Source organism: Hemitrygon akajei, chromosome 10 (genome assembly GCF_048418815.1).
Source record: "Hemitrygon akajei chromosome 10, sHemAka1.3, whole genome shotgun sequence".
NCBI lineage: Eukaryota > Metazoa > Chordata > Chondrichthyes > Myliobatiformes > Dasyatidae > Hemitrygon > Hemitrygon akajei.
The window spans coordinates 53,998,046-54,017,083 of record NC_133133.1 but is presented as its reverse complement, the minus strand read 5'-3'; the positions used below and the strand labels follow the sequence as shown (position 1 = coordinate 54,017,083).

Below are 19,038 nucleotides of genomic sequence, written 5' to 3'. Positions count from 1 at the left end.
ATTTTGTATGCATTACTCTGGATTTCCAGTATCTGCAGAACCTCTTGTGCTTTTGTCTTTATAACTTGCAGATTTTTCATTTTAAAAAATGAGCGGTATTTTTTATACCGTTCTCTGGGACCTAAGCTGACATGATATATATAATCTGTTTTCTGGAAAAGTATTATTTTTACATGGTTTCACTCAGTTCTTAGATTCAATTTCATGTGTAAACTTCGATGTTGATATAGTCGTAAAGCAGATGAAAACTGGATTGAGTACTTCAGTTCTTATGTTTTTCTTCTCCAGTATCTTATAGATTGTGATGAAGTGCTGTTCATGCGGGACGGATGTATTACTGAACAAGGCACGCATGAGGAGCTAATGACGCTTAACGAAGAATATGCTGCGCTGTTTAATAGCATGCAGCAAGCTGTAAGTGTAACATGGTGAGATGACACATAAACATGAAAGCAACTTGATAAAACATTGGTGGAGTAGAGTTATTCAGTCATCTTATTCAGAAGATCTGTTGATTCTGCACTTGCTCTTCCTAAGAACAATCGATTTAGTTCCATGTAACACACACAACATGCTGGAGGAACTCAACAGGCCAGGCAGCATCTATGGAAAAAAGTACAGTCGACGTTTCGGGTCAAGACCCTTCAGCAGGACCATTACTGCTCTGTATTATCATGTTTTTTTAATTTACTTCTGTATCAAATAATTATCCAGTTGCCCCTTTGAGGCTTCTGTTATATTTATTGTACCTGCCTCTACTACCACACCTGGCAATGTGTACCATGCACCCACCATTGTGTAAAAAAATTTACCTCTGGTATATCCCTCCAATCACCTTAAAATTACACCAATCATTGCCAAGTTTATTCTTTTGGGAAAAAATGTACAACATCTGAAGTTCTTAATTCCTTTGGCAATATTTTACTTTCTGAGGACTATTAGAAGAGTATACAGTAGATAGTTCCTCACTTTCTTCAGTATTTTATGATGTGTCCTTTCTATACCCTACTGACTTAACTGCATTAAGTTCTAGTGGCTTTTCTTGCACCATGTTATCACAGTTTATCTCAGTCTGCTGTACTTAAACCTCTTTGTATACCATACCTTCAGTAAAATTTATAAGCAAACATCATGAAGAACATCTAGCAACTGCCTAATTATCCTTAAGGAATCTGAGCTTCAAACACTGTGATGCATCAGGGAGAGGGAGAGATACCTGGACACTGTTTTAGGAAGCAGTCACACCCATTAGATTAACTTCTTTAATTCAGTCTGAGGCCAGGGACAAGAGGGTGTGACTGAAAATCAGGCAGATGGGGAGATCCAAAAGGTAGTGTTGGAAAAGTCCTTAAGCTTGCCCAACAGATCTGAGATTGTTGATCTATGTGAGGATGAGCAACTGAACTGTGTGGACTGTGATTCAGGGAGCCATTAAAGAGGAAAGAGAGAAGAGAAATGTAGTTGTAGTTGGGGTTAGTATAGTCAAGGGAACAGACACAATTCTCTGTCATAATGATCGAGAGTCTCGAAGGCTGAGTTGTCTGCTCTGTGCTTGGTTCGGAATATCTGACATAATTGGCAGATGAATTTGGTGTGGGAGTGGAAATATCCATTTGTCATCCAATGTTGTTGCCAATGACATAGGAAGAACAAGGAAAAGGGCTCTGATGAGGCTTTTTAAGCAGCTATGTAATAAATAAAAGAAAAACAGAACCAAAAAAGTAATAATTTCTAGTTCATTAGAGTCACTTGCAAATTGTCACAGGGATATAAGGTCTCACGCATTGGTGTGTGAGAAATGGGTTTGAGTTCATAGGATATTGGCACCAGTACTGGGGAAGGAGTAAGCTGTTCCAATGGTTCTGGCTCCACCTGAACAATACTGGGACCAGGATCCTGGTGAAGAGAGAAGAGCAGGCCAAAAAATGGTGTTTAAAGGGGACACTGGCAGGGATAACAGTACAGCAGCAAAGGTTGAATTTTCTGGAAGTAATTCAAAAGATGCAGGATTGGTTCATCTCAAAGAAGAAGGATCATTCTGATGGGAGGAAGAGGTGACCATGGCTAACAAGGAAAATCAAAGACAGCTTAAAAGTAAAGAAAAAGTCAAACCTGGTGGGGGGAATGTTATTGAATCCTACCAAATATTGAAATGCTTCGATCAGTAGTTCTCAAACTTTTTTGTGTTATTGTCCCCTTGCACATCACGATGCAATAGGAATTGCAAGTTCAAAACAATGACAAATAATTGCAAAACTCATTCAAATCTAGTAGTAGTTCATTAGTAGTACAACTATCACTACTTTATTGCTTTTTCACCTTTCAATGAGATGAAAGGGCTTGGTGCAGTGATATCAACTTCTCAACATCTGGCTGAATGTAACTCAGAAGGAATCTCAGACCCTCAAGTTCAGTAATTTGCAGTCTGTTTTGCTGCTTGGAAAGAAGTTGGGTGACTGCACTTAAAACATGCCCCACTAAATATCATGTTGGAAAGGCAATAAAGAACACCTTAACCTTTTTTCACAGTGCAGGATAGTGTTTAGAGGTTTCTTTCTGTAACCAAAAGTCTTTATCTAATTTTTTTTGAACCTCATCTTCAGCTCAAAGTAATTTTGTGTGAGATCAATTCTTCTTCCATTCTTCCTGTTAATTCCTCATTACAACGGTTCAGGAATGGATTTATTACCAATCTGGAATTCAGATCGACAGAAGATTTTCAAATCTTTCCGACATGTCTTTATGCAGCTCACCCAGGTGGGCACAGTATACTTGAAGATCATCATCTGGTATTCTTTCTTCCTCTGGCAACTCAGAAAGGCTCAGAAATTGGGAAAAGTCATGACAGCCAATGTTGCGTTTAAACAGGGTTAACTTGGACAGAAATGTGGAGATGACTGATTTTACTTTGATGAGATTCACATTACTTCCTTGCAGTTGAAGATTGATTTCATTAAACTTTGCAAATAATTCTGACAAATAAGCACTGTTGTGCCTAATATTCTTGAGTTGATTATTGAATGAAACATTTGAGTCTTCAAAGAATTTTATCATAGTTTCAAAAAGCGCATAAAAGCTTCTCAGGCAGTTTCCTTTTGAAAACCATCTGACTTCTGTATGCAACAGCAAGCATTCAAGCTGTTCATCATTTGCAATACAAAGTCTGGAAGTGATCAAAAATTGAGAACATAGGACTTGATTTTATTTACTGTTGTGATAATTGTATTTAATTATTTTTGTAGTTAATTACTTAGGGATTTTGTGAGAAGATATTGCCTGTGAATTAATTATACAGTGAATGGTAAATATGATAGGGACAGCTTTTTTTAAAAAAAGTAATAACTCCACACTGTCATCCTGTCATTGATGGTGCCTCAATTGTTGCACAAGCAGGAATGTTGGTGAGCAGAATGTCTTTCTCTTTGAAAAACTGATCAGCGATCCGAAATATTGACTCCTCTTTCATATCTGTTTCTAGTACTCTTGCAAAATAACAACTCTTGAACCATGCTTTCAGCTTTTATGAAGCAAATATAACCAAGAAACAATGAATCATTGCCTGGAAAAGTTGACTCATCCAACTGCAGAACAAATTCTGTTGTCCTAAGTATATTCCGCATTCTCAGATATTTCATCCATTCGTCTTTGAACAGAGTTGTTGCTGAGCAGAATCACTTTAATAATTTTCTCTGGTGACTTATGCAGGACTGTACTCAGAATCTCCTTTACTCCTGGTGGCATCAGACTTCCTCCAATTGTATGAGGCTTTCCAAATTTCGTGATGATGAAGGAAATGTATGAAGCATGCAAACCATCACTGTTTTTTGTGAAGTGCTGGCAAATACTGTATGTTTTGAAGTGATTTTTTTGTTTTTGAAAGTTTTCACAAAGTTTTCTTTGCTTTATCAGAGTGTTTTCTCTTCAAATGTTCAAGGAGCCTGGATGTTTCATTATCGGTTTTGAAAAATCTTTTTCACACAACAGACACATTGGTTGCTCGGTTCTGGTATAAATCCATATTCCAGATACTGTCTACAGTTCCTTTTCATTTGGTCTGCTTCTGTCATTTTTGTTGTGGATTAATGACCACAGTCAATCATCTATTATTTAAGTGCAACCTCAAGTGCTGCGATCAAAAAAGGGGAAAGTTATGACATCATCATAGCTCAGACAAAACCTGGCTCTCTGCCTAAAGGTACATAAAGTGAGGCAGCAATATCTCATTTGGGCTATGAGCTAGAGAAATGCTGTCAAAATCATTGGAAAGGGTGGATTCTGAACTTTACCCCATTGAATGCTCTATCTTAGTTCATAGGAATTGCACTGGAATGGTACTGGCTAACACTGTACTACGATAGTGAACAACAATAATGCCTGGGCAGTGCCTGTAAATAACATGATTTCTTCAGTTCATATTTCTGATGACATGCTAGATACAGAAGTGTCACATTGCATTTCAACAGCTTTAAAACACTTCAAAGTCTAAGAGAATGATGGGTTAGTAAGAGCTGAGGAGATTATATGATCTTTGTCATCAATTATGAGGCACTGAGGATCAAATGTTTATAATAAGTAATTAATTTCTTAAATTAAACTTGTAATCCCTCAGCTATATGCCCCCAAAGAAACTCACATTGCCCCCCCAAAGGGGCAATATTGCCCACTTTGGGAACCACTGTCCAAGACAGAGAGGACATGGAGAGGGTGTTTCCAATAGCGGGAAAGTCTAGGAGTAGAGGGCACAGTCTCAAATTGGAAGGATGCCCCTTTATAACAGTGATGAGGAAGAATTTTTTCCAACAGAAAGTGGTGAATCTGTTGAATTCATTGCCACAGATGGCAGTGGAGGCCAGAACTTTGGGTACATTTAAAGCAGAGTTTGGTATCACAAGCCATCTCACAGGCAAAGTGGGAGTTCCAAACTAAACTTGAATCAATGAAGGATGCTCAACAGCTATGGCAGGGAGTACCTATTGCCTCATAAAGTGAAGTCAAGCAACATTTGTGATGAGCTGAATGTGTTCTATGTTCTATGTTCACTTTGACCATAAAAACATGGAGAAACCATCACAAGCTTCCTCAGGCTCTGATGATCCTGTGATTTTAGTATCTGAGGTTGATATGAGAGCACCCTTTGGAAGGGTTAGCCCATGGAAAGCATTCAGCCCAGATAGCCAACCTGACTGAGTACTAATGACCTGTGCTGATCAACTAGTTGTAATGTACACTGATGTCTTTATCTCACTTTGACAGTCTGAGGTACCCACCTGCTTTATGCAGGCTTAAATTATACTGGTGCCTAAGAAGAATGTGATAACTTGCCTCAATGTCTATCGTCCAGATGCAATTAAGTCCACAGTGATGAAGTGTTTTGAGAGGTTGGTGATGAAACATAGAAATTCCTGGCAGAGAAGCAACTTGGATCTGCTTTAATTTGCCTAGCAGAGCACCAAGACCACATCAGATGCCATTTAATTGGCCCTTCACTTAACCCTGGAACATTTGGACAGCAAAGATGCTGTCAGGATGCTCTTTATTGACCACAGCTCAGCATTCAATACCTTCATCCCCTCATAACTAATCAATAATCTTCAAGATTTTTGGCTTCAAAACCTCCTTGTGCAATTGCACCCTCAATTTCCTCACTTGCAGAACCAAGTCAGTTCGGATTAGCAACAACATCCTCCATGATCTCCATCAGCACAGGTGCACCACAAGATTGTGAGCTTAGTCCCCTGCTCTACTCACTTTACACTTGTGACTGTGTGGCTAAGTACAGTTCCAATGCCATATTTAAGTTGGCTGAATCAACAGTGGAAATGAATCAGCATGACGGAGGAAGACTGAAAATCTGGCTGAATGGTGCCACAACAACAACATTTCACTCAATGACAGCAAGACCAAGGAGATGATTATTGACTTCAGGAGGAGGAAACTGGAGATCCATGAGCCAATTCTCATCGAGGGATCAGAGGTGGAGAGGGTCAGCAGCTTTATCATTTGTTATCATTTCGGAGGACCTGTCCTGGGCCAGCATAATTGCAATTATGAAGAAAGCCTGGCAATGCTTCTACATCCTTAGAAGTATGTGAAGATTCAGCATGACATTTACAACTTTGACTAATTTTTAAAAATGAGTGGTGGAAGGTATATTGACTGGCTGCATCTCAGCCTGGTATGGAAACACCAATGCCATTGAACGGAAACTTATACAAAAAGTAGTAGAAATTTTGTGACTTTGTATGGCTCAGTCCATCAGGGGTAAAGCCCTCCACACCCTTCAGCACATCTACATAGAATGCTGTTGCAGGAAAGCAGCATCCATCATCAGGGAGTCTCACCATCCAGGCCACGCTTTCTTCTCTCTGCTGACTTCAGGAAGAAGGTACAGGAGTCTTAGAACTCACACCAGCAGGTTCAGGAAAAGTTATTACCACTCCACCATCAGGCTCCTGAACCAGTGAAGATAATTTCATTCAACTTCACTTGCCCCATCATTGAACTGTTCCCACAGCCCAGGGGCTCACTTCCATGGACACTTCTTCTCATGTTCTCAATAATTATTGCATATTGATTTATTATTATTATTATTCTTTGTCTTTCTTTTTTGTATTTGCACAGTTTATGGTCTTTCATTGATTTATTGAGTATGCCTGCACGAAAATGAATCTCAGAGTTGTATATGGTGAAATATATGTACTTTAATAATAAATTTACCTTGAACTTAGAGCTTAAAACTATATTGGATATGCCCAAGTACCTGGCTGTACTTCTATTATGGTATTGATGAAGTGGTCTGTTTAGCAGATTTGGTCACAGAACAGAACCATCTGTATTGATTGTTCAGTATCTAATCAGGGTGCCTGAGAATTGAATATCTATCTTCATTAACTTCAAAATTCGAAGTTCAAAGTACATTTATTAGCAAAGTATGTATACAGTATACAACCTTGATATTCATCTTCTTGCAGGCAGCCACCAAACAACGAAACACCAGAGAACTCATTTAAAGAAAAACCCCACAACAAGAGTATCAACCTTGTGAAAAATAGAATAATTTATGCAAACAACAAAAAGTGAACAAATAATAGATGCCAAATTGAGTGAAACTAGTCCAGAAGCTAGTGGTTGCGGCCGCAGCCACTGAGTCCATCAGTTCAGCAGTGTAACTATGGCTGTGGTCCACAGTTGCAGATCCAGTTTTTGCCCCAGAGTACCTCAATCAAAACTTGCCTTCCAGTAAATAAGCTATGTTAGACTTATTTTTACTGTAGTTTTTAATTTGACAAAAATGCAAAATTAGGCATTTTAAAGTTGGTCCAGTAGTACATTGAAACAATCTTCACAAACAGCTGCTGAACAGTTTGGAACTACAGTGGATCCTGGTTATTGGGCCAGTGGTTAACTGGGGCAACTTTTTATTTGGGACAACTCTTAAAGGACAAAAATTAAATTGTGAAAGTAGTCAAGATTCCTTGATTTATTTGGGGCACTATGCCACTTAAGTAGGCTGGATAATATTACCGAACAGCTTCTAACTAGCATTAGTTGCATGCACTTGTGTGGCCATTTAGACACTGCACCATGCTTTGAGCTAAGAAATTTTAAATGTCAGTTGCGTGTGTTTGTGTTCAAAAGCAGAGATTTTTGTCACTCAGGGTTGGTGAGAAATAAACAGTAAGACAAGTTAGACCTGTTTTGCTCACCATGGTTTCAAGCTTTCAGGCCAGAAATTGCCAGGTGTGAAAATGAAATGATTTCACTACTTCAGGTTAGGAATTACAGAGAATTTGAAGGCATTGACAATAATCTTGAATGCTAAGATGAAAATGAAGATTTGGAGGCTGCAGTTTTCTAAGGCGTTGTGTGAAGGCAGTCCATTACCTGCAATAGGTGTCCATGTTGATTTTGTTCATTGAATGTCAATCAAAAGAACACAGTAGATGAATTCCTCTGTGGATAAGTATTGGGAACTATTGTGCAGTTTTATAGTCATTGTACTCAGTTAAATAGTGGCTTGGTTTTTTCCAACCTTTTAACTATTTCCATGAAAATTTGGCTAATTGTGGCAGCCACTTAATTGGGCCAAAACTGGCTCTAATGTATCCCAATTAACTGGAATACACTCTATATCAAACTTCATGATGTTGACATTTTGTGCCTTTACCTTCAAGGAATTGCTTCTAGATTATTCCAAAATCAGATGACTAGTACAATATATGGAGGAAAAAAGCACCAAAAAATGTCAATTTACATTATTGTTGAACTGTAATAGCAGGTATTGATCCAGAGCTCTGTTGAATACACAGACTTCAAGAAACCGGAGATGATTGCTGTCTATAAATTGGAAAACTTATTTGAAACCTTCAAAAGCTTTCAGAAATTTTATAGTTATTGCTTTAATATAAAATCAAATCCAATTGATGATTTGGCTTGATAGTTGTGCTTTTACTTGACTCTAGAATAACTGCTGAGGCATGATTCAGTTGGATATGCAGCAGCCTGATGGGCAATAAAAGCTTGTAGGTACTCTCAATCAAAGAGAGACATAACAATTAGAGCAGAAGTCATCGATCTGCAAGAAGAATATTAATGTATACAGACACTAAGAATCCTAAGCAACACACACAAAATGCTGGAGGAACTCAGCAGTTCATGCAGCATCTATGGAAATGAATTAACGGTCGACATTTCAGGCCAAGACCCTTTTTAGTGACTGAAAACAAAAGGGGAAGACAATAGAATACAAAGTTGGGGGGTGGGGGAATGGAGGATATCTCGAAGGTGATAGGTGAAACAAGGTGGTTAGGAAAGGTAAAGGGCTTTAGAGAGAGGAATCTGATAGGAGAGGAGACTGAACCGTAAGAGAAAGGGAAGGAGTTGGGCACCCAGGGAGAGGAGATAGGGAGTTGAGAAGAGGTAAGGGGCCAGAGTGGGGAAGAGAAGGAGAGGGGGAGGGAATTTTTTTTACAGGAAAGAAAAATCAATGTTCATGCCATCAAGATGAAGACTACCACGGCAGAATATAAGGTTTTGCTCCTCCACCCTGAGGTAGGCCTCATCTTGGCACAATAGGAGGCCATGGACAAACATGTCGGAATGGGAATTAAAATATTTGGCCTTCACAAAGTTCTGCTGTTGGCAGATGGAGCAGAGGCGCTTGATGAAGCAGTCCCCCAATTTACGATGGGTGTCACCAATGTAGAGGAGGCCAGGCCACTTTGGGAGCATCGGACACAATAGACAACATCAGTAGATTCACAGATGAAATGTTGCCTCACCTGGAAGGACTGTTTAGGGCACTGTTGGAGGTGAGGGAGAAGGTGAATGGGCAGGTGTAGCACTTTGGCTGTTTGCAGGGTTAAGTGCCAGATTAGTGGGGGTGGGGGGATGTGGCTGGAGATGAATGGACAAGGGAATCACAGAGGGTGCAATCCTTTCAGAAAGCAGGTAAAGATATTTTTGGTGGTAGGTTTCCTTTGGAGATGGCGTAAGTTGCAGAGAATGATGTGTTGGATACGGAGGCTCATTGAGTGGTGGGTAAGGACAAGAGGCACTCTATCGCTATTAAGGCAGCAGGAAGAAGGGTAAGCATGGATTTTTGGGAAATGGAGGAGATGCGCATGAGGGCAGAATCAATGGTTAAGAATCCTAGCTTTCTAATATTGGTGTTCAATTGTATTCAATGTATAATACATCAATGGGGAAAAACTGTTACTGGCATGTATTATGCTTAAGAAAATGCAATCGTGTACTCTTATTTTAAGATCATAAGACATAGGAGCATTTTATTTCACCTAATCAGGCTTTTCTTTTGAAGGAAAGCCATAGGCTACCAGAATTTTTACCTAAAGTCTGGCTTCACTTTAATTTTTAGAAAAAAAACCTCAGTCCCTTATTTAAATAAAGGAAAGGCATGTTAGTGATGGTTTTGATGGAAATTTTGTTGAAACCTCAAAAACATGGAGGAATGTGTCCTTTATAATTGAAAATCTTCAATATATTAGAATGGAAATTGTTATTTCATTTTTTGCCATTTTTGTGAATATTTAATATGTAAGGTATTTGACACCATTGTTTTATATTAATTTCCAGAATCTTATTCAAAAAGACCTAAGAAACACTATTAAAAAATCTGGAAATAAACCTGGAAATCTACTTTCTAAGAGCAAATCAGTGTCCATTGTCCATGAAAAGATGAAGGAAGGTATGAGGCAAATCAACTTCTTTATCAGAAAAAATATTATTCAATATAATAGCATTCACAGAATAAACTAGATGTTTTCAGTGGCATGATGAGCCCTTTTTTTGAAAACCATGCAAATCAAATTTATCTTCAATGCAAATAAAACACTGAAGGTATTTCCTGATAATTAGGAAGTTAATGCAATGTGTATTATGTCAAGCAATGTGTATTTCGGTGGATTTCCTGTGGAGTGAAATCTGGTAATGTCCATTTCTCAGTCATTTTATTTCTTTGTGTACATCCCAACACTAATTGCATTTGTTTGTCTGACATGATTTCCATGCCAAGTGTGCATCATTTCCTATGCAATATTTGTTTTAGAGCATTTTGGGAGTAATTATATCTAATATCCAATAAGCATCCATTGGAAACTCACGAAGCAAATATGTCTTCACAGAGCAGTGATGGTCTGAGATTCTTCAGAATCCCAGATTTGCAATGACAATTTGGGTCTGGGCTACACTGCTTGCTGCTGACACCCAAGATATCAATAATAAATGGGCAATGCAATGCACATTTTTGCAAGTGACTATGTTTTACTGCTGACTGAGACTAAATTTGTTGGGTAGGGGAAAGAGGGAGGCTTGGAATTGGATAAGTGTTCATTTGGAATCTAATTACCTAAATGTTAGTTAAATATTAAATAAATAACCATAGTTGATGAGAAGATTTAAGGACAGCTGCACTATCATCTCCTGCTATTCAGCACTTTAACCAAAAGACTGTAAGACATAGGAACGGAATAGGCCATTCAGCCCATCGAGTCTGCTCCACAATTCCATCATGGCTGATCCCAGATCCCACTCAAACCCATACACCTGTCTTCTTGCCATAACCTTTGATGCCTTGACCAATCAGGAAACCATCAACTTCTGCCTTAAATATACCCATGGACTTGGTCTCCACTGCAGTCAGTGGCAGAGCATTCTACAGATTCACTACTCTCTGGCTAAAAAAAATCCTCCTTACCTCTGTTCTAAATGCTCGCCCCTAAATTTTAAAGCTGTGCCCTCTAGTTCTGGTCCCACCATAGGGAACATCCTCTCCCCATCCAGTTTATCTAGTTCTTTCAACATTCTGTAGATTATCACCAATCTCCCCACCTATCTTCCAGATGGTAAGGTCACTGATCTCCATTGATCCCAGAGACACATTATCTCCACACCCACCTCCCTTCCAGTTACTTTCTTGATCTTAATCCCAGGCCCTGATCATGTTCACTAGTTTCCATTATCCCAAATGACCTAGCCATTCACTGAATCAGAATGCAAACCTTTCCCAGCATAGCTTTTCAAATGAACACGGATCGAATTCCAGGAGATTGGGCACTTCCTTTTTACCCCACTCACCAGATCTAGTCTCAATCACCAGTGGAACATATTCACTTGCAAAAATATGCATTACATTGCCTATTGACGTCTTGGGAGTCAGCAAGCAGTGTAGCCCAGACCCAAGTGTTGTTGTATATCTGTAAATGTGTTAGACTGATTGGAGCAAGTATTCCCTTTACAAGCTAATAGGTTTTTAAATTATTTATATTTTAGACCACATAACTGCTTTGAAACACTGATAGCTAGTTAATATTTTAACTGGAAAGCATAAACAGTTGGTGGGGGTGGGGAAGGTTACCGGCAGTAGGGCACACGGATGTGAAATGAAGTTAAGTTTTATCTTTGTGCTGCTAACCCTAACCCTAACCCTAATGCCTGTCCCTAGCCTCAGGTGTTTACTCAATTGGAAGCAATAGCTTTGTGGAGTTAATGCAAGCTGTGGTTTAGATTCAGGATAAGACTGGCCTTTGTACATTGTGTAAGTGCAGTAATGGAGACTGGTGGTTTAAGGCAAGTACCTCAGTGGAAGTCTGGTAAGCCAACCTATGCAGAGTACTGGACTCATTGACCAGGTGGGATAAAGAAGTTTGCAAAGAAGTTTAGGATTAGTTTTTTGAATGACAGTAGCTATGTTGTCAGGAGAAATTATTAGGAAGCAGCTTCTGTTAAAACTGGACCAATAATGATGACATGTCAATTATATAATTCCTACTGTTCATAGTGCTAGAAATGCATGCATCAATTCAAGATGGATGTAGACATGTCAAGATTTTGTTTGTTTTTTACTAAAATTTGCCTTTTCTCTTACTATCTCATTAGAACTTTACTAACGACAGAATAAAGGCCAAATAGGGATTATTGTATTTTTTTTGTGAGTGGAGAATGATGGGATAGCAACTTTACACCCTAAAAGGAAAAGAAGATCAAGCTGGCATAAAATGGTTGGCTGACCTTCTCTATTAGTTTTCCACCTGCCAAATAATATTGAAGTTAGCTAACTCAGGGTTTCTCAACACGGGTTCCATGAGAGATTGTGATTTTTAAAAAAATGTCGTTCTTTGAAACTCACATAATGCGCAATGCTAGCACTCACAGCGGGGTAGTGACCGAGCAACCCCGTTAGCCATCTCATTAAAGGTCTCTCAGCCCAGTATGGCAGTGACCAATAGGACTGTGCTTATTTGGTTGAGTTCATTCTCAGTTTTTGACGTGAGATAGGGGAGGCCATTGATAATCGGTGAGCATTGTATTGCACAGAGGGGAGGACGGTAGGCTGATGAGTCATTTGACTGCACAAGTGCAACAATAGACACAAAAAAGGCCATCCTCACAATGAAAGCTACTTATCAATGGGTTTTCTCATTTAGTTATTCATTATGCTGTTCCTCCTCACAGTCAATAGACAATAGACAATAGGTGCAGGAGTAGGCCATTTGGCCCTTTGAGCCAGCACCACCATTCAATGTGATCATGGCTGATCATCCACAATCAGTGCCCCGTTCCTGCCTCCTCCCCATATCCCTTGACTCCGCTATCTTTAAGAGCTCTATCTAACTCTTTCTTGAAAGCCTCCAGGGAATTGGCCTCCACTGCCTTCTGAGGCAGAGCATTCCATAGATCTACAACTCTCTGGGTGAAAAGGTTTTTCCGCAACTCCGTTCTAAATGGCCTACCCCTTATTCTTAAACTGTGGCCTCTGGTTCTGGACTTCCCCAACATTAGGAACATGTTTCCTGCCTCTTGCGTGTCCAATCCCTTAATAATCTTATATGTTTCAATCAGATCCCCTCTCATCCTTCTAAATTCCAGTGTATACAAGCCCAATTGTTCCAATCTTTCAACATATGACAGTCCCGCCATCCCGGGAATTAACCTTGTGAACCTCGGCTGCACTCCCTCAATAGTAATAATGTCCTTCCTCAAATTTGGAGACCAAAACTGAACACAATACTCCAGGTGTGTTCTCACCAGGGCCCTGTACAACTGCAGAAGGACCTCTTTGCTCCTATACTCAACTCCCCTTGTTATGAAGGCCAACATGCCATTAGCTTTCTTCACTGCCTGCTGTACCTGCATGCTTACTTTCAGTGACTGATGAATAAGGACACCTAGATCTCGTGGTACTTCCCCTTTTCCTAACTTGACACCATTCAGATAGTAATCTGCCTTCCTGTTCTTGCCACCAAAGTGGATAAACTCACATTTATCCACATTAAACTGCATCTGCCATGCATCTGCCCACTCACCCAACCTGTCCAAGTCACCCTGCATTCTTCTAACATCCTCCTCGTATTTTACACATTGCCACCCAGCTTTGTGTCATCTGCAGTCTGTCTTTTCAATGAAAGCTACACGGACTGGTGATCCAAGTTGTCCTTTTCCATTGGACCTAGTCTGTGGCAAGCAACTCACAAATACAGCAATAGCTCTGGCAAAATTGAAAAGACGCTTAACTACAAATCACTGCCATATGACACTTAAAAGTGCCGATTATTTAAAGAAGAGAATCCTGCCATTCATAGGAAAGCAATGAACAGTTTGCTGCAGTGTTGAACTTATTATGTGTGTGAGCAAGTTTTTTCCTGTTTAACAAACATTGAGCAATGTTAGAAATAGTCTCATTTCAGTTGAAGGTGAAATCCGTGTGTGCTTATCTCAAGCTCGACCCAGAATTAAGTATTTGTGCAGCAAAAAACAAGCACAGGTTTTACACACACACTAGGCCTATATTTGAGCCTGATCATGTCACTTAGTAAGAAAATGTTTTTCAAAGTCTTGTATAAATTTGTGTATTAAGCTATATTTTTATTCATTTTGCTTTGGCTTATGGTTTTTACTATTCAACATTGTCAATAAATTTTCATGTTGTAAATAACATTAATTACAATCAATTTGCAACCTTTATTTAAATTAAGTCCATCAAGCCTACCTTTAGAATAATTAAATCCCATTTTGGTTGTTATTAACAGAATAAGTCAGTTATTTAACAGAAATTTATTATGTTGACCTTATTAGTTTTTAAAATTTATGAAAGGGAAATAAAGATTAATTTCAAGAAAGGTAAGCTAAAAATTCATTCTCAGCTTAAAAGAGCATTGTCAATTATTTTTGTATTATTATATCTACAGCTTACTGATCATGCTAATGTCCTGTGAGGTCTAGATATAATAATTTCACCTGAGACCTGAAAATTATTTCAAGGGTTCCTTGAGGGCAAAATGGTTGAGAACAGCTCAATGGTTTCAATGGCCCATGTTCCTTGATGGTTGAGATGAGCTATCTCTGCTTTAAGTATTCCACAATTAAGGAATGCTGAGGCAGAGTGCATTTTGCAAGCCAGTTCTGTATAATGAAGTTATTTAGTACTATTCAGTTTACCCATGTGATTTTATATTGATCAACTGATGCCATTTGAAGTTGAACAAATCAGAGAAGTACTTGAAGAAATGTAATAGGGTAGATGATTTTGTAGTACAGTTAGAAATATTCACTGTCATGGTTAAAAGAAGATCACGTGGGAGCTTAACATCCAAGGATACACAATATATCCAAAGGACAGGGGCAGGTAGGCAGAGTGGCTTTATTGGTAAAAAAAAAAAATGAAATCAAATCTTTAGAAAGAAGTGACATAGGATCTGAAGATGTAGAATTCTTGTGGATCGAGTTAAGAAACTGCAAGGATAAGAAGACGCTCATGGGAGTTATATACACACCTCTGAACAATAGCATGGATGTTGGGTGCAAATTACAAAGGGAGATAGGAAAGACATGTAAAAAGGGCAATGTTATGATGGTCATGGGAGATTTCAATGTGCAGATAGATTGGGAAAACTGGTGCTGCTGGATCCTAACAGAATGAATTAGTAGAATGCCTATGAGATGGATTTTTAGAGCAAATTCTGGTCAAGCCATCTGCAGAAAAGGCAGTTCTGAATTGGGTGTCATATAATCAACCAATATTGATTAGAGAGTTTAAGGCAAAGGGACCCTTAGGAGAGAGTGATCATAATATCATAGAATTTACCCTGCAGTTTGAGAAGAAAAAGCTAAAATCAGATGTACTGGTATTATTGTGGAGTAAAGGTAATTATAGAGGCATGAGAGAGGAGCTGGCCAAAGTTGATTGGAAGGTGACTGTATCAGGGATGACAGAGGAGCAGCAATGACTGGAGTTTCTAGGAATAATTCAGAAAACACAGGATTGGTTCATCCCAAAGAAGAAGAAGCATTATAAAGAGAGCATGAGACAACCATGGTTTATAAGGAAAGTCAAAGGCTGCATAAAAGCAAAAGAGAGGGCACAAATTGTGCCAAAAATTAGTAAGAAGCTCAAGGATTGGGAACCTTTAAAAACAAAACAAAAAAAGAAAACTAAAAGATCAATAAGAAGAGAAAAGATTAAATATGAACGTAAGCCAAACAATAATATAAAAGAGGATACCAGAATTTTTTTCAGATATATAAAGAGCAAAAGTGAATATTGAACTGTTGGAAAATGATACTGGAGATGTAGCAATGAGGGCAATCTGAATAAGATCTTGCGTCAGTCTTCACTGTTGAAGACACCAGCAGTATGCCAGAAATTCGAGAATGTCAAGGTGCGAAGTGAGTGTAGTCATTATTACTAAGAAGAATGTACTTGGGAAGCTGAAAAGTCTGAAAGTACAGTAAATGAGTCACATGGGTCAGATCAAGCACATCCTAAGGCTCTAAAAGAGGTGGCTGAAGAGATTGTGTAGGCATTAGTAGTGATCTTTCAAGGATCACAAGATTCTGGATTAGTTTCAGAGGACTGGAAAATCGCAAATATCACTCCACTGTTTAAGAGGTCAAGGAAGCAAAAGATAGAAAGTAATAGGCCAGCTAGCCTGATGTCATGGTTGGCAAGATGTTAGAGTCTATTATTGAGGATGAGGTTTCGGGGTACTTGGAGACTCATGGTAAAGTAGGCCAAAGGTTTAGACAATGTACTGCACATGAGGCTGCTAAACAAGATAAGATCCCATGATATTACAGGAAATATATGGACAGACAATTGGCTGATTGCCAGAAAGCAGACTGGGAATGAAAGGGACGCTTTCTGGTTGACTGATTCCACAGAGAGTGGTGTTGAATTAACTACTTTACATGTTATTGGTCAGCATGATGGAATTGATGGCTTTGTGACAAAGTTTGCAGACAATACAAAGATAGGTGGATGCAGGTTGGGTTGAGCTTACCCAAAGTTCTGCCAACATGTCGAGGTGAGCACATAACTCAACCACTACTACTCTCTCTTCTGTGATACCTGCAAAGCATTTATCTGCACTCCATTCGGAAGGTCAGACCATTCCTCCATTTTTTTCCTGCCCGCTTATAGGCAGAAATTGAAACAAGAAGCAGCCACAATGAAAACTATCCACTGCTATTCCAACCAGTCAGACTCAATGTTACAAGATTGCTTTGATAGCGTCACCTGGGAGGTATTGCGAGCTGAGAACTTCTCTGAATACAAGCTTCATTCAGAAGTGCATTGAAGATATTATTCTCCAAAAATCAGTCTGGGTCTAACCAAGCCAGAAGCCTTGGATAAATAGTTCAGTGCATGTTGCTCTCAATGCAAGGGATAAAGCTTTCACCTCCAGAGACCAACAGGAACTCAAGAGATGCCACTATGATTTATGTAGAGCCATCAAGGTGGCAAAACAGCAACAAAGGGACAAAATCCTGCGACAATGACACCCACAGCATATGACAAGGACTGCACACCATCACGGACTTCGAGAGGAAGCGCAGCAGTACAGCCAACATTGCTGCCTTGTTCCCGGACGGGCTAAGTGTTTTTTACGCTCCATTCGTGGTTGATAGGACGGAACCCTCAAGGACAGCTGCTAATGAGACCTGCACCTTGGTCATCTCCGAGGCTGAGGTATGTAGAACATTCCAATGAGTCAACAGCCGCAAGGCAGCAGGGCCGGACAGCATCCCAGGGTGCATGCTCTAAGTGTGCGCTGAACAGCTGGCTGGTGTGTTTAGATAGATAGATAGATAGATAGATAGATAGATAGATAGATAGATAGATAGATAGATAGATAGATACTTTATTCATCCCCATGGGGAAAATCAACTTTTTTCCAATGTCCCACACACTTATTGTATCAAAAACTAATTACATACAATACTTAACTCAGTATAAATATGATATGCATCTAAAATCACCTTCTCAAAAAAAAGCATTAATAAATAGCTTTTAAAAAGTTCTTAAATAGTTTACTAAAATACATTGAATGGTAACTTAAGCTCAGTCATAACCCCAGCACTTTACCATATCTTTCCCCTGGCGGTTGAATTGTAAAGCCGAATGGCATTGGGGAGTAATGATCCTGTCTGAGGAGCATTGCATCGATAGCAACCTGCCGCTGAAGCTGCTTCTCTGTCTCTGGATGGTGCTATGCAGTGGATGTTCAGGGTTTTCCATGATTGACCGTAGCCTACTCAGCGCCCTTCGCTCTGCTACCGATGTCATACTCTCCAGTTCTGTGCCCACGACAGAGCCCGCCTTCCTTACCAGCTTATTAAGACGTGAGGCGTCCCTCTTCTTAATGCTGCCTCCCCAACATGCCACCACAAAGAAGAGGGCGCTCTCCACAACTGACCTATAGAACATCTTCAGCATCTCACTACAATCATTGAATGACGCCAACCTTCTAAGGAAGTACATTCGATTCTGTGCCTTCCTGCACAAGGCATCTGTGTTGGCAGTCCAGTCTAGCTTCTTGTCTAACTGCACTCCCAGATACTTGTAGGTCTTAACCTGCTCCAGACATTCTCCATTAATGATCACTGGCTCCATATGAGGCCTAGATCTCCTAAGGTCCACCACCATCTCCTTGGTCTTGGACATTTTTAATCTCTCTTCCAGTACGTAGTGCCCTCCTGTTTCAAATCATCCATCGTTGTCCCTGTACCTAAGAAAATAAAGGTAGCATGTCTGAATGATCGGTGCCCTGTCGCATTGATTATCAGCAAATGCTTTGAGAGGCTGGTTAAAGACTACATCTGCAGCATGCTACCACCCACACTGGGCCCCTTACAATTTGCCTACCAACGAAACTGGTCTACCGATGACACCATAGCTACAACAGTACTCACCATCCTCACTCATCTGGAGAGGAGGGATGCATACATTAGAATGCTGTTCCTAGTCTACAGTTGAGCATTCAGCACTATAATTCCCTCCAGACTTGACAGGAAGCTCAGAGACCTCAGCCTGCACCCCACCTTGTCCAGATGGATCCTAGACTTCCTATTGGATCACCGACAAGTGGTTAGGATGGGGTCCCTCATTTCTGCCCCTCTGACCCTCAACACAGATGCTCCCCAGGGTTGTGTTCTGAGTCACATTCTCTACTCCCTTTACACCCATGATTGTACTGCCATACACAGCTCCAATCTGCTGATCAAATTCACAGATGGCACGGC

At 39.7% G+C, this 19,038-nt stretch overlaps 1 protein-coding gene across 1 annotated transcript in view; it reads left to right on the top strand.

Moving 5' to 3' along the window:
• Positions 1–19,038, top strand: part of LOC140734402 (ATP-binding cassette sub-family C member 5-like) — a 159,442-nt gene that overhangs the window by 92,118 nt on the left and 48,286 nt on the right. Inside the window, exons 15-16 of the mRNA XM_073058296.1 lie at positions 289–414; positions 10,096–10,207. Of these exons, the coding sequence (XP_072914397.1) occupies positions 289–414; positions 10,096–10,207 (238 nt within the window). The remainder of the gene's footprint in view (positions 1–288; positions 415–10,095; positions 10,208–19,038) is intronic.